At 40.9% G+C, this 21070-nt stretch overlaps 1 protein-coding gene across 4 annotated transcripts; it reads left to right on the top strand.

Moving 5' to 3' along the window:
* The first annotated feature begins 2718 nt into the window (after positions 1 to 2718).
* On the top strand, positions 2719 to 19807 carry nlrx1 (NLR family member X1). Of its 4 annotated transcripts, none has more exons than XM_060943873.1 (9): positions 2719 to 2856; positions 9902 to 10030; positions 10128 to 10197; positions 10817 to 10920; positions 11072 to 11694; positions 12230 to 13656; positions 16176 to 16262; positions 16499 to 16750; positions 18830 to 19807. In XM_060943873.1, exons 1-9 carry the CDS (start codon positions 2808 to 2810, stop codon positions 19164 to 19166), a joined length of 3078 nt encoding a protein of 1025 aa, XP_060799856.1. In that variant the 5' UTR covers positions 2719 to 2807; the 3' UTR covers positions 19167 to 19807. The 4 variants fall into 4 exon arrangements, with proteins under 4 accessions (XP_060799856.1, XP_060799855.1, XP_060799858.1 ...); XM_060943872.1 differs by having other exon boundaries at positions 10805 to 10920; XM_060943875.1 differs by having other exon boundaries at positions 10805 to 10920; positions 18894 to 19009.
* The last annotated feature ends 1263 nt before the right edge of the window (positions 19808 to 21070 follow it).

The following is a 21070-nucleotide window of genomic DNA, read 5'->3' as shown; positions in this document are numbered from 1 at the left end:
AGTGTATTAATTCTTTATTCCACCACATTATATAGAACGCATCAACAATGTCACCTATCAAATTATGTTGATGCACAAAAGCTGCTCCGTGTAGCCTGGTTATGTTGAATTTTCAGCGTAGGGTCTGTATGATTAGTGTACCAGGTGAGCTCAAACATTTGAGTGGTTTAATGAATGTCTACAGTGGTGGCTTATTTGCCCCGACTAAGTTTATTTAACAGGTCAACAACAATTTGTGTTCATGTCAACACCAATAGTTGCCCTGAAATAATCTAATCATATGTTTTAATGCTACATGTAGCCTATGCAGAACCAGTCAGCCTCCCATACCATAGCCAGCATTTGGCATATTAGTCACATATAGGGATAAAATAGTTTTTCGTTTGTTTGTTTTGCAATGCAATATTAATAACAACATAAATTTCTGTTGTCCAGATACTACAAATGAGCTGCTGCAGTCAACTGAGCCTGGATGCATTGGAGAAAATGTTTTTTGGTTGTTTTTTTTTTTTTTTGTGTGTGTGTGTGTTTTATATTATATATATATATATATATATATATATATATATATATATATATATATATATATAGAGAGAGAGAGAGAGAGAGAGAGAGAGAGAGAGACTTTGAAGACCTGATCTTGTGAGATAGAATAATATCTGGGATTTTGAATGTTGTAATATAATAATGTAGCTTAGAATTTGTCTTTGTGGTCTTAAAGGAGAGCGTAAGAAATGATTTTTTTTATTAAACTGATGATAAAATGTACTAGTGATATTTAATAGTCAGTTGACACATGCGTCAGTGTCCTTATAGGTGGTGATGATAACTTAAAAATAAGGAGACAGAAACTGAAATGAAGGGCATACATTTAAAAAGCGCAGTGCAGAAATCAGTAATAAAGATAACATAAACTTTGAAGGTGTGTGGGTGATAATATTTATTGTAAAGTTAAATATAACCCATCTATGCCAATCTCCCTTAACAATACAAGCCCCTGGAAAACTTGACTTAGCCCTTGGTCTTTTCAGTAGCTAGAAATACCCCTGCTTTTAATTAATAAAAGTGAAGAAAAACCATTGAATTAGAAGGTGTGTCCAAACTTCATCTCATCTCATTATCTCTAGCTGCTTTATCCTGTTCTATAGGGTCACAGGCAAGCTGGAGCCTATCCCAGCTGACTACGGGCGAAAGGCGGGGTACACCCTGGACAAGTTGCCAGGTCATCACAGGGTTGACACATAGACACAGACAACCATTCACACTCACATTCACACCTACGGTCAATTTAGAGTCACCAGTTAACCTAACCTGCATGTCTTTGGACTGTGGGGGAAACCAGAGCACCCGGAGGAAACCCACGCGGACACAGGGAGAACATGCAAACTCCGCACAGAAAGGCCCTCGCTGGCCACGGGGCTCGAACCTGGACCTTCTTGCTGTGAGGTAACAGCGCTAACCACCGTGCCGCTGTGTCCAAACTTTTGACTGATATTGTATAGTTACGCTACAATGACCTGCATAGCGCTTGTATTGTTTCTGCCTACTGCTAGCGGCCTGCAGTGGCTACTCATGCGTTGCGTTTTGGTCTTTGCTTTCTACGTTATTGATTCCTGTGCAGATTTCCCCAGTACACAAATACTGATGACGTAGTCAGTATTCTCAGTAACCTAGTGGTTCTCGAATTTTCACGATGTGACAACGGGAAGTGGAAAAAAATTGTTTATGAAGTAGACCCTCATCTTCCGACTTCTGCTACCATCAATGGCAAGTAGGTTGTATTTTCTAAACATATAGAAGTGATAGCTTAAGTATTTTTCTTGATTACTGCCAAGTTTCATCGTAATCAAAAGACTAGCACATTCAGAGCATTTTTTTAACATAGTTACTGGGAGACCATTAGTGGCCAGATTTGGTCTCCTAGTCAATGCTAAACCAGCTTCACTGGGAGACCAAATTTTAAACCAAGTTATGTCTTATCATTTGGTTTAATCAGTTGCAATTAATTAACCAAGTACCATGTAAGTATACATTTAACTAGGAAAACTTGGCACTGCATTAACTATGTTGATATTATGCTGGCTGAAACGAGGAGTCGTAATGCGGCAATTTGCATCACAGAATATGCCGCAGCGGTGCAGCCGCATGGACTCTGGGGCCTGTTATTGTATTGCCCAGACCAGTTGGTCTCCTAGTGGAAAATCCTTTAAAAATGCTCTGAGCACATTGGTTTTGCTAACGTTAGAAAACTATGTGTCCAAGTGCTGCCTGTGGACGGACAAAAATTAAGCAAGTTATGGTCATTTACAGGTAGAAGTTGTTGATATCGGTCACAGTTCTTCTATTGTTTTAGTGTGTAATTAAGGGCTGAAAATCCCCTCGATTTTTCGAAATTAAAAAATTCATAACTTTCTTCATATTTGTCATAGATAGTTGGTTCATGCATCATTTTAAAGGTCTTTTCTAGTGTAATAGAAATAGTCTTAATCTAATAACTTGGATTTTTATTGTCACATGCCTACAATTATTGTATGTACATGCTGTTCAGACTACAATCACTTCCATCTAACATGCTCCTCTCTGTGGGAATGATATGAGGTTTAGCCTGGCCATGTAGGAAATTATAATAACAATGTACATGATTTCGACGTGGACAAAGAGATTTCAGTCAGATTCAGTACAAACCGAGAGAGAGAGAAGGGGGAAAGCAAGCAGGCAGGCTCGCTGTGTAACCCGGAAGTGGTGCTGTCGCGCGGAAGTCAATTTTTGGCTTTTATGGCGATCGAGTAGGAATAAAGATACATTTTATGTATAATCTGAACATGATGCTGCAGTGCAACAATGTTAAAGCAGTCGGTAAGATGAAATAATCCTTCCTTTGTAATGCCTTTTAGCTCTGGTTGTTCTTTAACAGCGGAAACTGAGTCTCCTTGTCAGAAGTCACCGTCATATCTGCATGAACATGAGTCTAGTGTACTGTAGGGAACGGTTTAATCTCATCCCTGTCAAAGAAAACATTGCCGTTTGTTCCAGGACTTAATTGGGCCGAAGCGATTTCACTGCTGAAAGCAAACTGGTTCACCAGTTCCTGATTCAGGAGTGTATATTGAGTGAGGTGGTGTGTTTATTATAGTGTCTATATTCACTCCAGTGATCTTGACTTATTACTAAATAACTAATAGCCGCCATATGAGGTGTGGTTTTGTTATTGTAGTATATTCGGCTTGTAAGAAGAATTAGACTATGCCTGTGAATTATACCTTACTCAGGTTCCGATAAGATAGATAGATTAAAAAAAAAAAAAACTTGTTGAGTTAAATGTAAATTAAAGGTGATGTTACTTGTTACAGCAAAAATAATTTGTGCGTTTTAAAACAAATCACCTTTTGGGACTTTAGGGGCTCCACAGTAATCAGAGCTAGATCAGTAACAGACATCTTTGATTGAAGTGCATATCACGGGTAAATTCAGGAGCAAGATCAATGGAATTCTCCTATTTTATATTAAACTTTGGTCAAATATCTGTCACATTGGCGGCACGGTGGTGTAGTGGTTAGCGCTGTCGCCTCACAGCAAGAAGGTCCGGGTTCGAGCCCCGTGGCCGGCGAGGGCCTTTCTGTGCGGAGTTTGCATGTTCTCCCCGTGTCCACGTGGGTTTCCTCCGGGTGCTCTGGTTTCCCCCACAGTCCAAAGACATGCAGGTTAGGTTAACTGGTGACTCTAAATTGAGCGTAGGTGTGAATGTGAGTGTGAATGGTTGTCTGTGTCTATGTGTCAACCCTGTGATGACCTGGCGACTTGTCCAGGGTGTACCCCGCCTTTCACCCGTAGTCAGCTGGGATAGGCTCCAGCTTGCCTGCGACCCTGTAGAACAGGATAAAGCGGCTACAGATAATGAGATGAGATCTGTCACATTTTCCATTTTGTGCAATTTTTTTACCTTGCGCAATACCAGAAAAATTCAGTTGAAATCAAGCCATTTGAGTTGAATTGGTCCACCTCTGAAAAAACTTGGCATTTGGATTTCCCAGCAAACATTGATTTTCGTGACGTCATGTGTGGGACGCCTCCTAGGGTTGGGCGGTATTACGGTAAGAAGGTATCCCAAGGTATCCAAAAGTACCAACGGTATCGGTCTCATTACCGTCATTTTAAAAAAATTTATAATATCTAAATAAATATGGAGTACATGAGGTCATAATATCTCATCTCATCTCATTATCTCTAGCCGCTTTATACTTTTACAGGGTCGCAGGCAAGCTGGAGCCTATCCCAGCTGCCTACGGGCGAAAGGCGGGGTACACCCTGGACAAGTCGCCAGGTCATCACAGGGCTGACACATAGACACAGACAACCATTCACACTCACATTCACACCTACGGTCAATTTAGAGTCACCAGTTAACCTAACCTGCATGTCTTTGGACTGTGGGGGAAACCGGAGCACCCGGAGGAAACCCACGCGGACACGGGGAGAACATGCAAACTCCACACAGAAAGGCCCTCGCCAGCCCTGGGGCTCGAACCCAGGACCTTCTTGCTGTGAGGCGACAGCGCTAACCACTACACCACCGTGCCGCAGGTCATAATATAAAATAATAAATTGAAGATCATCCCGAATAACTGTGTGATCGTATTTTCACTAATTCTATCAATTTCCTAAAGAAGTTCTCATCGCGTGCAGGTTGTTTATGTCGTTACCATGGCAACCCTGCGTGACATTTGGAGTCTGACAGAAAGCTTCGCAAGAGACTGAGACCGCGGTTGAAAGATGGCAAGTCAAGATAACGAGTTAGTGGCAAAAAAAAAAATAATACAACATCGGCAGTGTGGCAGTATTTTGGTTTCAAACAAAAGGAAAAGGAAGAGCCAGCAATAATGTAAATGACCGCGCAAAATCGAAAAAAATCGAATATGTCCCCTAAGGCACACCATAGCCTGGGGTACTCCACTTCCACGAGATCTCTCCAATGAGTTGTGTTTTGAGTAGGTTACATGAGTAACAACAAGGTAAAATAATATAACGTATGACATTTGGGATGTGGGTAATAAACGTTTGAAATGTCATCTACTGAAGAAACAGAAGAAAACATCGTAGCGTAAACTGTTAGGTTTCTGGTGGGAATTAGCAATGCGCTTGCTATCTTTGTTGGGTGTGTTAAACCGTATGGATTTAAGTGGAATAATTGTAAGGAGTTATGTGATCAAGACAACGTTTTAAGCAAGGTAAGGCCATTTGATTATTAATTTCCCCGCCATGGCATGACGTGGGCCCATATGATTTTGCCTTGTGCAGCTATCACGCATTTGAATTAGGTTCGCCTCATTTGCGCTGAAGAATATGGTTTATCGCGCAGTCTAAACGGACTTGGGTGTTGGTTGATTCTTTTTCTTTTCTTTTTTTATTTCCCATGCTTGAAAGGGTATGATCCTGCTCATCGTGTACTTTTTTTGATGGAGTAGGTGAAATAGTGCTGCAAATGGCGTTTCAACGCAGACGTGTAAACGACAGTTGAATGCTATTTTCAAGATGAAGGAAGAGTTGCGTGATGCTTTGAAATATCTCTTAATCCATTCATCAATGCACAAAATTCGCTTTGCTGCTTAATCCATACCACAATGCACATAATTCGCTATGCTGCTTTTAAATAGTACATTTGAGGCATAGGCGCAGGTCTGGACAAGGTCCGCCGGTATAGGCGCACGTTACACAGTAGGCCGAAACAAAATATTTTTTTCTCGGTAATACCGTATACCCCGGGAAAACACAGAGACAGTTTAAAGGTGTCAAAATTTGGATACCGCCCAACCCTAACGCCTCCCTCTGAATCCTACGTCAGCGCTAGTTTGTTTATGAGAAAACGACCTGGTGGTTTTCTGCAAATTTCTTCAACGTTATCACGTAATTATTAAAATGGTTAACAGATGTATCATAGGAGGGTGTAGCAACACCAATCATGATGGGATTAGTACTCATCGTTTCCCAAAAGACCGGACAATGGGAGCGCTTGGTCTTCACAGGCTGCGCACTGAAACCGTGCAAAGTTCTTGCAGCCTGCTGGCGCTTCCGCAGGTGACGTCACGAATATGTCTCCAGACTCCCTTGGGATTTTTCCAGACGCATTTTTTTTTTCTGCTGTAGACAGATGGCCTTGTGCAAAATTACCCTTCTGGATGAGTGTGTAAAGGGACATGCTTTCATATAAAAAAGAAATGAAATTGGTCCAGAATATGCACTTTAAGGGTAGTATCTCACTGGGCTGCGACAGCTTGCGACAAATTGCGAACGTCATTCGCGAGGAGTTTCAAAAGTGTCTTGAAACATTCGCGGGGCTTCTCAATTTCCTCACGAGTCGCAAAGTGTCACTCCTTCGTCGCTGAAATTTTGAACATGTTCAAAAAATTTGTGCGGCAAAATTTCTCTCAAAATAGCTGCAAATGCGTCGCTGGTGTCGCAAAACCGTCACGAACCCTTCTCAAGTCAGTTTGCGTGGGGCTTCCTCTACTTCCCTGCCTGCCGAGGGAAAGCCGGGCTGCAACAGCCTGCGACTAGTTGGAGACACAACAATTGGGGTAAAATATGCGAATATCAATTCAGTGTGATTCCAAGTGAAAATTGTTGCTAATTTGCATATTTTATCGCAATTGTTGTGTCTCCAACTAGTCGCAGGCTGTCGCAGCCCACTGAGATACTGGCTTAATTTAACCACATACTATTGGGCGGCACGGTGGTGTAGTGGTTAGCACGGTCGCCTCACAGCAAGAAGGTTCCGGGTTCGAACCCAGCGGCCGACGAAGGCCTTTCTGTTTGGAGTTTGCATGTTCTCCCCATGTCTGCATGGGTTTCCTCCGGGTGCTCCGATTTCCCCCATAATCCAAAGATATGCAGTTAGGTTGATGTGGGGCGGCCTTGGGCTGAGGTGCCATTGAGCAAGATACCTGACCCCTGACTGCTACCAGGGTGCTCTGTTGTGGCTGCCCACTGCTCTGAGTGTGTATGTGCATGTGTTCACTGCTTCAGATGGGTTAAATGCAGAGGATGAATTTCACTGTGCTTGAAGTGTGCATGTGACAAATAAAGGTTTCTTCTTCTATGTAATCCAGCCACTGGGGGTGCATAAGTGTACTCTTGGTGCCTGTCCCAAGCCCGGATAAATTGGAGAGGGTTGTGTCAGGAAGGGCATCCGGCATGAAACGATGCCAAATCGAACATGCGGATTGAAAAGAGAAATACCATACCGGATCGGTCGGGGCCCAGGTTAACAACGACCGCATCCAGTACTGTTGGTCAACAGGGTGCTGGTGGAAAGTATGCTACTGTTGCATCAAAACGGAGAAGGAGAAAGAGAGCGTGTTAGGAGAGAGCGTGATAAGACAGTAGTGAGACCAGCTGTGATGTATGGATTGGAGACCGTACCCTTAACGAAGAGACAGGAGGCAAAGTTGGAGGTGGCGGAGTTGAGGATGTTAAGGTTTGCGATGGGAGTGACAAGGTTGGACAGGATAAGGAACGAGCACATCAGAGGGACAGCACATGTGGAGAGCTTGGGAATTAAGCTGAGAGATGAGACTGAGATGGTATGGGCACATCCTGAGAAGAGATGCAGAGCATGTTGGAAGAAAAATGTTGAGGATGGAGCTGCCAGGCACACGAAAACAAGGAAGGCCAAAGAGGCGATACATGGATATGATGAGAGAGGACATGAAAGTGGCAGGTGTGGTAGAGAAGGATGCGGAAGACAGGGAGCAATGGAGACGAAAGATCCGCTGTGGCGACCCCTAACTGGGAGCAGCCAGAAGAAGAAGAAGATACTATTGGGTTATGTGTAGAACCCAACATGCTGGCTTGTTTTAAATACCCAAAAATAGGCTCATGTCTCAACCACAGGTCATGTTTACCTTTATATCTGGGTCTTTCAATATTAATGATTGTTATACACACAGGACACTTTTTTTATGGAATAAAAACATGTGTTCTATTCCCTTCTAGCAGGTTTCATTCATTTGGTTCGATAGCATGCAATATTATTAGCATATTGCTTATCCTGTGTGTATTACATCACTCTAGCCAATGGTGAATGAATGTTGAATATGGTTTATGATATTGCATGATTGTCAAGACAACATCACGTCACACATCAGAGCTGATGCGAATATTCAATGAGTCTTCTGCTGTGTATGTATAATAATAATAATAATGGCTTTTTTCATGGTATATCAGATATATTCCATTCATCTAGCATGATCTTGAACTTGTCTTCGACTTGTTCAGTATCATGCTAGCAGAATGGAGTATATCTGATATACCACTCAATGCCAGCCAATATTATTTAAATATTTATAACCATAGATAGGGTGCCGTCCACAATTACTGGCACCCCTTGTAAAGATTAGTGGAAAAAAAATTCCCTCATCAAGAAATAATTATTTTCAATAAAAATACATGTGCCACTCTTATTGGCACCCCTGGAAATGATTTTGAACACAATGTAACTGAATCATGTTCTCCATTTAAATTGTACATTTTTGAGTTGATTGGAGTGTGTAGGAACTTTCAAGCTGTAATCCATGATTTCCTGATTAGCTACTCGCCTGAAAATGCGCATTCCTACTGTGAGGGCAATAATAAAAGTGGACATCAACTGGAACTGTTACAAAATTGGGAAGAGGACCCAAGTTTAATCTGCCCCCATGTACAATGAGGAGGAGGGTAATAGACAGCAAAAAAATCCTCACAGATCACTGTTGGTGAATTACAAGAAAAAGTCAAATTTGGGGGTTTCCAAGTCTCCAAAATGACCATCAGACACCACCTCCATGCCAACAGATTATTTGGAAGGTTTGCCAGGAAAAAAGCCTTTTCTGTCAGTTAATCACAAATGTAAGCACCTGAAGTTTGTGAAATGCTACTACAGCTTTGACTGGAACCGTGTTCTTTGGTCTGATATAACAAAAATGGAGCTTTTTGGCGATAAACACTCAAGGTGCGTTTGGTGTAAAAAGAAGAATGAAAAGAACATGATCCCAACTGTAAAATACGGTGGAAGTTCTGTGATGTTTTGGGGCTGTTTTTCCTCCAAAAGCCCTGGAAATCTTGTTAGGGTACATGGCATCATGGACTCCATGAAATACCAGGACATTTTAAATCAAAATCTGGCTCCTCTGCCAGGAAACTAAAACTGGGTTGTCACTGGATCTTCCAGCAGAACAATGATCTGAAGCGTATGTCCAAATCAAAAATGGTTCACTGAGCACAGAATCAAGCTTCTGTCATGGCCATCTCAGTCCCCTGACCTGAACCCCACTGAAAAACCTGTGGAAGAGGAGAGGGCTGAGGACCCTGGATGATCTGGAGAGCTTGTGTAAAGAAGAATGGTCTCAGATGCCCTGCTCTGTATCTCCAATCTTATAAAATGTCATTGGAGAAGACTCGGGGTTGTTTTACTGGCAAAGGGAGGCTGTACAAAGTATTAAATGCAGGGGTGCCAATAATAGTGGCACATGTGTTTTTTGTTGAAAATAATTATTTCTTGATGAGAGATGTTTTCCTCTGAATAAATGGATTTTCTTTTTCATTTTTTCAGTGTGAGATGAAGCTATTTCACCAAAAAGTGGGTTTTTTTCTAACCTTTTTTTTTTTTTAATTTTACAAGGGGTGCCAATAATTTTGGAGGGCTGTGTAGATTACTTTATTAATCCCAAAAGGTAAATTGAATACATTTTACTTAGAAAAGTATTTGGAATGTATTGGAATGCATTTCGTCATTTTTTCATGTACACTTATTCTCCAAACAATGCAAGTTGATCAAAAAATTTGCTTGGCAGAAGGTTAATAACGTTTATGCTAGGCAATGCATATAAATAAACATAATCATATTACATTAGAACTGTTGCTATTTTAGGAGGGGTCCTAAAGGATACCAGAATGTGGCGATTTGGAAGGACAACAGGGACAGGAGCTATAAGCAGAAAATCCTACAGGACACTAAAAGATTTGCCTTCCAAACACGAATCAACAGTTCCAGAGAGGAGTAGGCTTTTAAGCAAATTCCTCTGTTTTATCTACTTATCTGTTTATAGGTACTGTATTTTGCTGATCTGTATTCCTATCATTATCTCTTTTATCAGAAGCAGAATTCACTGTTCCATCTCGTAAGTTCCGTTGTGTCAGAAAAGCAGGACCCTTGTTACATCCCAGGTAATCTACCATGATTTAAAGCAGTTTCATGTTATAGCATGTAAGACTATTTCACAGTTATTCCACGAAATCGAGTCGTACATGAGCTGATAGCGCTGAGTTGGCTATAAGCCATGTATGATGAGATTGAGTGAGTGGAATAACTGTTTTATTCTATCCACATTCACTGGATTTTGAGAAACAGAGCACTTTTGTTTTTATTTTTTGCAAATTTAATAAATAAAAAACTTTATACAAAATGTCCGACAAAATCATTTCCGCTTAGAATGTAAACAAACTGGCGAAATGACAGTAGCAATCTGTGAAAAATGCTATAATAGTAGTAATTCTTGAAAAATAAAAAAAATGTTCTTACCATCAGATACTTTTATTCCATATTTTCTTGCTTTTCTTGTATTTGTTAGGGTTTTGTTTTCAAGTAGAGTTCATTTCATCCTCGGTTGGTTCAGCAACATGCTCCGCCATTCTGTTTTTCTCTACTCACAGTATATGAGCTGATTAGCCGAGTAGTAGAGTGCCCAGTCAGAGCATGCAATTGCTTATATCCAGTGAATGTGGATAGAATAAAAAGGAAATGTAAATCCTATTTTTAGTCTTGTTTCATCAGTGTTCTTAACAGGTGGATGAGTCCTTGTGGAATGGCGTGGAATGAACGGGTAAAATTAATAAGTTCATCATTGTCTGACAGTTTGAGGTTGTACTTTTCTGGCCCACCAAACACAGGTGAGCTTAAACCTTTGACATTCCCTGAAATTAATTGTAGCTCCACACAATAGCTTTTGATTATTGGGTCCAGGTTGCAAATTAAGTAAAAACTTCATATTTGTTTTTAGCAACATTATTCTCTCAGTTCTGTGTTGAAATTGTTCTACAGATCCCATAGAGATCCACAAACAAAAGTTAATGATGTGGTTCAGTCACTTGCCTCAGGAGGAGAAACAGTTTGGGGGTAGTTTTTCTTCTGAATCCATGCATGTAGAGCCACTTATTCTTGAGAAACCCCCAGAAGAGGGAACATGCCTTTCGCTTAATCCTTTCAAAGGAAATGAATCTATGAGAAAATCTGTCACAGCTGAACAGCTGTTTGACCCAAGATACAATATCAAGGATGGACAAGGACTCAACATATTGCTCTATGGAGCTGTTGGCACTGGGAAGAGTACAGTTGTCCGCAAGCTGGTTTTGGATTGGTGTGCTGGTTCAGCTCTGACTCAGTTCAAGCTGATGGTGCCGTTCTCTTGTGAAGATCTTTCTCAATTGTCTAAATCTACCTCGCTAGGAGACCTTGTGGGTAGAAAGTATGTGCACCTTCGTAAGACGCCATTTCTCAGTGGAGATAATAACCAGGCCAGTGAGGTCCTCTTCATCTTCAATGGAATGGAGAAGATGAAATTAGACTTTCGAATTGACATGACTGAATTATGCAGTGATCCTAATGAGGCTCTTCCATCGGGAGGAGTTGTGGTAAACTTGCTGAGGAAATACCTTCTACCTGAGGTGTGTCTAAACTTCTAGTCTCATTCCCTTAATTATGTTTCAGAAGGCTGGAAACTGTTTGAGATTTAGCTTAAATATTCTTTATGGGTGCCAAAAAAAAATTTGCTGTGTTTTTGAGAGAAAATAGACCTTATGGGTAATATTAAATTATTTTCTACACATGATTTTATCCCTGATTTTCCTTGTCATAGATTAATCATGACTACCAGCACCTTATCTTTCGAACAACTGAATCCCCACCTCACCCCATCCTCCACTCTCAAAGCCAAATCATATTGCATTAATGAATTATTTGGTACTTCATAACTAAATAGTTGTTCGGAACAGCAAAAAAAACAAACAAAAGACAAATTCTTGGCAATGCACAGTATAAAAATAGCTATGTGTATATATATGCAGTATACATATATCCTGTTTTCGTTGCCAGACAGACAATCCATTTGTGTTTTGTTGAAACCACTGAAGAGAGTCTATGCTTCAGCTAATTTTAACCAAAATCACTCACTATACCTTTACTTTCTTGAATATTTTTCAGGCCAGTATTTTGGTCACAACTAGGCTGTCTGCTGTAGATCGTATTCCAAAGAAATATGTGAACCGCTATGCTCAAATCTATGGTTTCAATGATCCTGGTCGCCAGAGAACCTACTTCACAAGCAGACTGTCACAGCAAAGTGGAAAAAAGCCAAGCAAAGAGGCAGAATCTCTGATTGAGATGTTCTACCTCAACCTACAGCGGGACAGCCAGTTAGCAGCAGCCTGCCTTTTACCTTCCTACTGCTGGCTCATGTGTGCTACTCTTCACTTCCTGCACTTTACTGATGTCAAAGCACCCATTCGCACCCTTACTGGTATCTACACAAGTTTCCTGAGGCTTAACTTTGGGGGAGAGGTGCTGACAGTAGGAGGAGCCCTATCTTCACAAGAGCACCAGAATTCATTAATGCTTTACGTGGTCCGCACTGTAGGGAAAATGGCGTTTGATGGAGTCAGCAGCAAACGTACTTCCTTTTCAGAGATTGACTTTGAACAGTGGGTTGGTGGAAAGACCAAAACTGATGAAGAGCTTCAGCAATTGGCAGTGTTTCATACAGATGTGCTAGATTTCTTCCTCGTGCCTTGTGTGGAACATGGTCGAAAGCTTACTGAGTCAGACAAGAAACACTATATTTTTGCTATTCCAGCAATGCAGGAGTATCTGGCTGCTCTTTATGTTGTTCTTGGTGAGAACAAAACTGCCTTGGAGAAGGTGACTAAGCAAGTATCATCTATCCTTGGACCTGCTGGCGAGGACATCACTACCTTAATGACCATTTTCTCCAAGTTTATACCTATCAGGATTTTTGCCTTGTTCAACTTACTGAAACTGTTTCCCAAATTTTTTGATCGGGTAAATAGCCTTAGTAGGGGGCGCATCGCTAACACCATGGCTGCAGAAATGTTTCGCTCAGAAGACAGTTACAATGAAGATGTTCTCGATCAGGTGGAGCAAAGCTTGCTGGGAGTTCAAGGCCCACAGCCACAGGAAAAAGATGACACAAGGTCCTTTGAGTTGTACCCGATCTTTATGGGTGGACTCCTTCATTATGGGAACAGAAGACTGTTGAATCAACTTGGCTGTGACATTAAGAGCACCACAGTAGTCCAGATCACGCGAACATTGAAGAAGCAGCTGATCAAGGAGAGCCGTAAACAGCAGCCACCTGAGGAGTTGATGGATTTGCTGGTTTTGCTTTATGAGCTCCAGAACCCTCGGCTCACGGCTGAAGTGTTACAATCCGTCAAGATCATCAACCTGTCCAGTGTGCGCATGACTCCACTGAAGTGCTTTGTGCTGAGCTCAGTGCTGAACTGCTTACCTCCTGGCTTTCTGCTGAATGAGCTCAACTTATCCTCCTGCCATGTTACTCCAGAGTTGTTGCACATCCTATATCCTGCCTTTAACAACACCAGAAGCCTCAAGTGAGAGATTTTCTGTTTCATAAATAGAGCAAACTATTTGTGTTAAGTGTGGGGTTGTTCATTTGAGTTATTCATAAATACAGTGTTAATGATGGAGTTTTTGACTTGCTTCAATGAGAAATATGAAATCTTATGTAATTTTCTGCAATATATGAGACGTTTAATTTTATGAATAGAACAAATGTTTGTTAATACCACCTTTGCAATTGCCTTGAGTGTGGTGTTGATTTGCCTTTATAATTGCTGTGCTTGCACAAAAAATATAAATTAATGGTTCTCAAAGTAAAGTCCAGGGTCCATGAAGCATAACCAGGGTGTTTGTGGACACCCCCAAGGTTTTTGTTTTGTTGTTTTTTTAAATTACAGGGAAGGAAATCGCAACCTATTTGACTTGCCCAGTGGGTTCCAATCTGATCGAAACCCCAATTTAAAAAAAATCTCCAAAAACAAACATGTAGTTCTATAAATAATGTACCTAATGTATTATGATAGTGAAATGTTCATGGAAGCTGGATGTCTCAAATATAGCCCCAATTTCAAAAAAGTTGGGACGCTGTGTAAACTGTAAATAAAAACAGAATGTGAAGATTTGCAAGTCATGGAAACCCTGTATTTCACTGAAAATAATACAAAGACAACACATCAGATGTTGAAACTGAGAACTTTTATTGTTTTTTGAAAAATATATGCTCATTTTGAATTTGATGTCAGCAACACATTTAAAAAAAGTTGGGACAGGAGCAACAAAAGACTGAAAAAGTTGTGTAATGCTAAAAAAAAAAAACTAATTAGGTTAATTGGCAACAGGTCGGTAACATGATTGGGTATAAAAAGAGCATCCCAGAGAGGTGGAGTCTCTCAGAAGTAAAGATGTGGAGGGGTTCACCACTCTGTGAAAGACTGCATGGGCAACAATTTAAGAATAATGTTCCTCAATGTAAAATTGCAAAGAACTTGGGGATCACATCATCTATGGTACATAATATCATTAAAAGATTCAGAGAATCTGGAGAAATCTCTGCATGCAAGAAACAAGGCTGAAAACTGACATTGGATGCCTGTGATCTTCAGGACCTCAGGAGACACTGCATTAAAAGCAGACACATGTCTGTCATGGAAATCACTGTATGGGCTCAGGAACACTTCAGAAAACCATCGTCTGTGAAAACAGTTCATTACTGCATCCACAAATGCAAGTTAAAACCAGATATAAATAATATCTAGAAACACCACAACCTTCTCTGGGCCCGAGCTCTTTTACAATGGACTGAGGCAAAGTGGAAAATTGTCTTGAGATCTGACGAATCAAAAGTAGAAATTTTATTTTTTAGAAATCATGGACACTACCTCCTCCAGGCTAAAGAGTAAAGGAACCATCTGGCTTGTTATCAGTGCACAGTTCAAAAGCCAGCATCTGTGATGGTATGAGGGTGCAGTAGTGCACATGACATGGGTAGCTTGCACATCTGGGAAAGCATCATTAATGCTGAATGATATCTACATGGTTCAGAGCAATATGCTGCCATCCAGACAAAATCTTTTTTGAAAAAGAAGGCCTTCCTTCTTTCAGCAAGACAATGCCAAACCGCTTTCTGCACATATTAAAACTGCATGGCTCTGTAGTAAAAGAGTCCAGTTGCTAAACTGGCCTGCCTGCAGTCCAGACCTGTCTCCCATTTAAAACATTTGGCGCATTATGAAGCACAAAATACAACAAAGAAGACCCCAAACTGTTGAGCAACTGAAATTGTATACCAGGCAAGAATGGGACAACATTTCTCTTTCAAACCTATAGCAATTGGTCTCCTCAGTTCCCAAATGTTTACAGAGTATTGTTAAAAGTAGAGGTGATGCAACACAGCGGTAAACATGCCTCTGTCCCAACTTTTTTGAAACATGCTGCTGACATCAAATTCAAAATGAACACTTATTTTTCAAAAAATAATATAATTTCTCAGTTTCAACATTTGATATGTTGTCTCTGTACTATTTTCAATGACCATATAGGGTTTCCCTGATTTGCAAATTATTGCATTCTGTTTTTATTTACAGTTTACGCAGCGTCCCAACTTTTTTGGAATTGGGGTTGTATAATTTTTTTTCTTTATTTTACAAAATTCTGTAGTTCATGAAATAAAGCTGTGTGGAATGTATTTTATAGTTAAAGGGGTCCCTGGATATAAAAAGCTTGAGAACCCCTGCTGTAAATAACTAGAAAACCACTGCTAGTGTTATGAGAATCTTATTAGAGTATAGCTTGAGAGAAACACTAAAGATCAGTTTAGATCATTAAAAATATAATTCAATGACTGGTAATGAATGACCTTCTACATATTAATTTTTTTTTTTTTTTTTACATTTTTTACTGAGAGAACCCTTTTGCATACAGAATAACAATGCATTAGCATACTGACCACATTGGTTTTTGATTTTCTCTTTCACAAAGTAGACAAACTAATGGAATGAGTGTGGGTTGTTTCTTTTTTTTATAGCTGTGTGTCTTTTTATATTGTCTTCAGTCTGCAGTTTAACAATCTGGATCCTGAATCCTGCATGCTGCTGCGAGATCTGCTACTTGAACCCAACTGTAAAATTAAGTCTTTACAGTAAGAGAGATTTCATTGCACTTTGTTTTGCACTATTGGATCAAGCAGTAGGTGACTAGCCTCAAAACTGCTTGTATTGAAGAGAGAATGATTGCTTGAATGGTGCCAGACAGTACAAAGTACATGAACAATAAAACTGCAGTTTGCAGTTTTAAAAATGTCAGTTCACAGTTTAGTACAATAAACTAGATTGTTTGTTGAATGTAAAGTTTAATCTAATAAATCTCTGGCTACAGGTTGTGTGATAACTCTTTGTTGGACAGAGGAACTAGCCACCTTCTGGATGGTCTGTCTGGTAACCAGTCTTTACAGAGGCTGTCTCTGATGCATACTGGTCTTGGAGATAGTGCTGCTTCTGAGTTAGCTGCAAGGCTGGCCTTGCATGGTGGGTTACATGAGCTGAATGTGGCCTACAACAACATTGGAGATGGTGCAGCACTTAAACTGGTTGACGCCTGCAGAGAGCACCCTACTATTCACACATTACAGTGAGTATGACTAGTAGGATTTTACCCTTTGGCTGTTACAACATACAGTGGCTATAACACATCTACACACCTATGTTAAAATGGCAGGGTTTTTGTAATATAAACAGTTAAACCAGAATAAATCAGGTCAGAACTTTTTCCACCTTTTAATGTGAACTTGCAGCGTATCGAGTATAATTTTAGGGGGTGGGGAGTCACTCCTTTTGGGTCTGTCAGCTTGGCACATCTTGACTTGGCAATATTTTCCCACTCTTCCATGTAAAAAACATTAAATTGTGAGGGCCTGTCCTATGCACAGACCTCTTCAGGTCATCCCACAGATTTTCATTTGGATTCAGGTCTGGGCTTTGGCTAAACCATACCCAAATGTTGACATTTTTTGGTGAAGCAATTCCTTTGTTGATTTGGATGTATGCTTTCAGTCATTGTTGTGCTGAAAAATGAAATTCCTCTTCATCATTATCATTCTAGCAGTTGCCTTAGCATCTTGGGACAAACTCAACTGCTATCTGGAGCTATTTATGATTCCCTCCACTTTGGATAAAGCCACAGTTCTGGCTGAAGAATAGCAGCCCCAAAGCATGATGCTACCATCACCATGCTTCACCATGGGTATGGAATTATGGTCACAATACCCAAACTTGGTCTCATCAGACCATAACACATTTTGACACACGGTTTGGGTTATTGTATGTTTGTTTTGGCTTCCATCTAGCCACCCTACCCCATAGCCCAGACATGTGAAGAATACAGGAGATTGTTGTGACATGTAGGGAGCAGAGTTCCTAAAGCTCCTGTAATGTTGATGTAGGCCTGTTAGCAGAGTCTCTGTGCAGTTTTCTCCTTGTCTTTTCATAAATTTTGGCGGGACATCCTGTTCTTGGTAATGTCAACATTGTGCCATGTTTTCTCCAGTTGTTGATGATGGTCATGTAATGCCTTGGAAATTATTTTGTACTCCTGTCCAGATCAATACCTTTCAACAGTGAGATTCCATTCACACTTGGTAAGCTCTTTGTGGACCATGGCTTTTGCAGTAGGGTGAAACCTGTAAGATTTTTTTACTTGAGTTGAGGTTAATTAGAGTCACTTTAATTAATGGCAGGTATATACTTATTGCTACTTAATATGTGTTTGAATGTGATTGGTTGATTCTGAACACAGCCATATCTCCAATTATAATCAGGCATGCAGACTTACAGTATTTATCATGGTTTCATTTTCTTTACATCACAAAATCCTCCCATTTTAAAGGAACAGTCCACCGTACTTCCATAATGAAATATGCTCTTATCTGAATTGAGACGAGCTGCTCCATACCTCTCCGAGCTTTGTGCGACCTCCCAGTCAGTCAGACGCAGTCAGACGCGCTGTCACTCCTGTTAGCAATGTAGCTAGGCTCAGTATGGCCAATGGTATTTTTTGGGGCTGTAGTTAGATGCGACCAAACTCTTCCGCGTTTTTCCTGTTTACATAGGTTTATATGACCAGTGATATGAAACAAGTTCAGTTACACAAATTGAAACGTAGCGATTTTCTATGCTATGGAAAGTCCGCACTATAATGACAGACGTACTAACACCTTCTGCGCGCTTCGGCAGCGCATTGATATCTGAGCTCCATATCAATGCGCTGCCGAAGCGCGCAGAAGGTGTTAGTACGCCTGTCATTATAGTGCAGACTTTCCATAGCATAGAAAATCGCTACGTTTCAATTTTTTTAACTGAACTTGTTTCATATCACTGGTCATATAAACCTATGTAAACAGGAAAAACGCGGAAGAGTTTGGTTGCATCTAACTACAGCCCCAAAAAATACCATTGGCCATACTGAGCCTAGCTACATTGCTCACAGGAGTGACAGCGCGTCTGACTGCGTCTGACTGACTGGGAGGTCGCGCAAAGCTCGGAGAGGTACGGAGCAGCTCGTCTCAATTCAGATAAGAGCATATTTCATTATGGAAGTACGGTGGACTGTTCCTTTAACAGGGGTGTGTAGACAATTACACATTTCTTTAATTACTGTTGGAGTGCAACAATCAAGTCTAAGCACGATATTTTCCTCTTGGCATCTTCCCAGCCTGTACTTGAACCAGTTAACTGATGTGGGGAAGCAGTCACTGTATGTCCATGGCGTTCCTCAGGAAAAAGGTGGAAGACGAGTGAAGGTGCTTGCTTCGGTGACCGAGGGCTCAGACATCTCAGAAGACTGGCATCCCATTCTGAACATCATAAGGAAGAACTCCTTATCCTGGGAAAGGGAACGTGTACGTGAACAGCTTCTGGTCTTTCTGAAAGATCTGGAGTGGGGCCGTAAACAGCATTCAAGCTTCTGGAAGAAGTTGCACTTCCACAGAGTGGAGCGTGTGGTGAGGCAGACTCTGCACATGCTAGAAAAAGGAAGCAGTGCTAAATGACGGAACCACTTCATTACGCAAAGCTCTGGTACTCTTCTGGGAAAGTTTAACATACTAGATACAAATGTGACTTGTTAATTTTATGTACAAATATTAACTGCAAATCTGGTCTTCCTTCTTTACATTTTAATAGTTATGTAAAATTTCTCTCATGAGATACTTGAACATTCAGATCATGCATGTGAATATGGCCAAAAGTATGTGGACACCTGGCCAATCACACCCATATGTGCTTGTTGAACATTTAAATAACATTTGGCTGGCTTTTTTCATGGTATTTCAGATATATTCCATTCAGCTAGCATGATATTGAACAAGTTAAAGACAAGTTCAATATCATGCTAGTTGAATGGAATATATCTGATATACCATGAAAAAAGCCAGCCATTATTATACATACACACTCTCTTTTCCAGTTTTTCAATGTCCTTTGGTATGTTTTTCTCTTGTAAACAGAGGGGAAACGACAGCATCCTCGAAGGCCCAAACATATTAGCATTTCAAATATTATATTTAATTTAATTTATTCTTTCATAATTTCATTGTAATTATTCTTTTCTAATTCGGCCTCATTTTCTATCAAATTTGCTTCAGAAATGAAAGTGTTACTGTCCTAAAAACATTAAAATCAAATTATCCAATGAGATTTTTTTGTTTGTTATTTCAACGCGGAGAAGAGTTTAGAGCTGGCTTACTCATTGATTAGGACTTCATTGCCGGGACAGAAGGCCATGGCAGTGTATGTTTATGTAGAAAGTGACAGATGAATTAACCAATCAGATTTTGATTTAGGGCGGCACGGTGGTGTAGTGGTTAGCGCTGTCGCCTCACAGCAAGAAGGTCCGGGTTCGAGCCCCGTGGCCGGCGAGGGCCTTTCTGTGTGGAGTTTGCATGTTCTCCCCGTGTCCGTGTGGGTTTCCTCCGGGTGCTCCGGTTTCCCCCACAGTCCAAAGACATGCAGGTTAGGTTAACTGGTGACTCTAAATTGACCGTAGGTGTGAATGTGAGTGTGAATGGTTGTCTGTGTCTATGTGTCAGCCCTGTGATGACCTGGCGACTTGTCCAGGGTGTACCCCGCCTTTCGCCCGTAGTCAGCTGGGATAGGCTCCAGCTTGCCTGCGACCCTGTAGAACAGGATAAAGCAGCTAGAGATAATGAGATGAGATGAGATTTTGATTTAAAGTGGGAAGGACCAAAAATATATCACCCTAGGCCTTCTTGAAGGCCAACTCGAGCTTAACCACGAGTCGACGCTGTCAGCGCAACAGTGAAGTAACCTTTCAGTGGGTGTAGTATTCATCAGTAGTGTTAGCGAATGCTAATAAAGTGGTCAAGCTGAGTAGCACAGGCTAACGGCCAAGAAACTAAGATTTCTGTCTCCAGACTCTTCTTCCATGCACACTTGCTACAGTATTTTTCACTCATACTTAAGTATTCATTTCCATATGTAATTTACTTAATTACTTTTAAAATCAACATTGACAACTACACACAACGGAGCTACCTGGCAGCCTGCCACTAATCCCTTGCAAAATCCTTTACCCTGTTACTGTTTGGGTGTGTGGCTAAGGTTTGGCTGAGCTGAAGTTCCACTTTTAATAGTAATGGGTCGCCACTGCTTGTAAATATGTGTGAAGAATATCTACTTAAGGCCGAATCCCATTTCACCCCTTTGGACCAACCCCTTGGCCCTTCCCCTCCATTTTGCGCGTTCACGTGAAGGGGTAGGGGTATCCCAATCCCAGTTAACGCGGAGGGGTAGGGGAAGGGGTAGGGCTTCTGTACCCCTCCAAACGGAGATTTTCCTGGAGCTGACTCCGAACGAAGGGGTTTGAGTGATTTCCCACAGTGCCATGCGGATTTCAGAAAGATGGCGGTTCCCGCGGCGAAAGATTGTCATAAAT

Source organism: Neoarius graeffei, chromosome 17, assembly GCF_027579695.1.
Source record: "Neoarius graeffei isolate fNeoGra1 chromosome 17, fNeoGra1.pri, whole genome shotgun sequence".
Lineage (NCBI taxonomy): Eukaryota > Metazoa > Chordata > Actinopteri > Siluriformes > Ariidae > Neoarius > Neoarius graeffei.
This window is presented reverse-complemented; position numbering and strand designations above follow the sequence as displayed.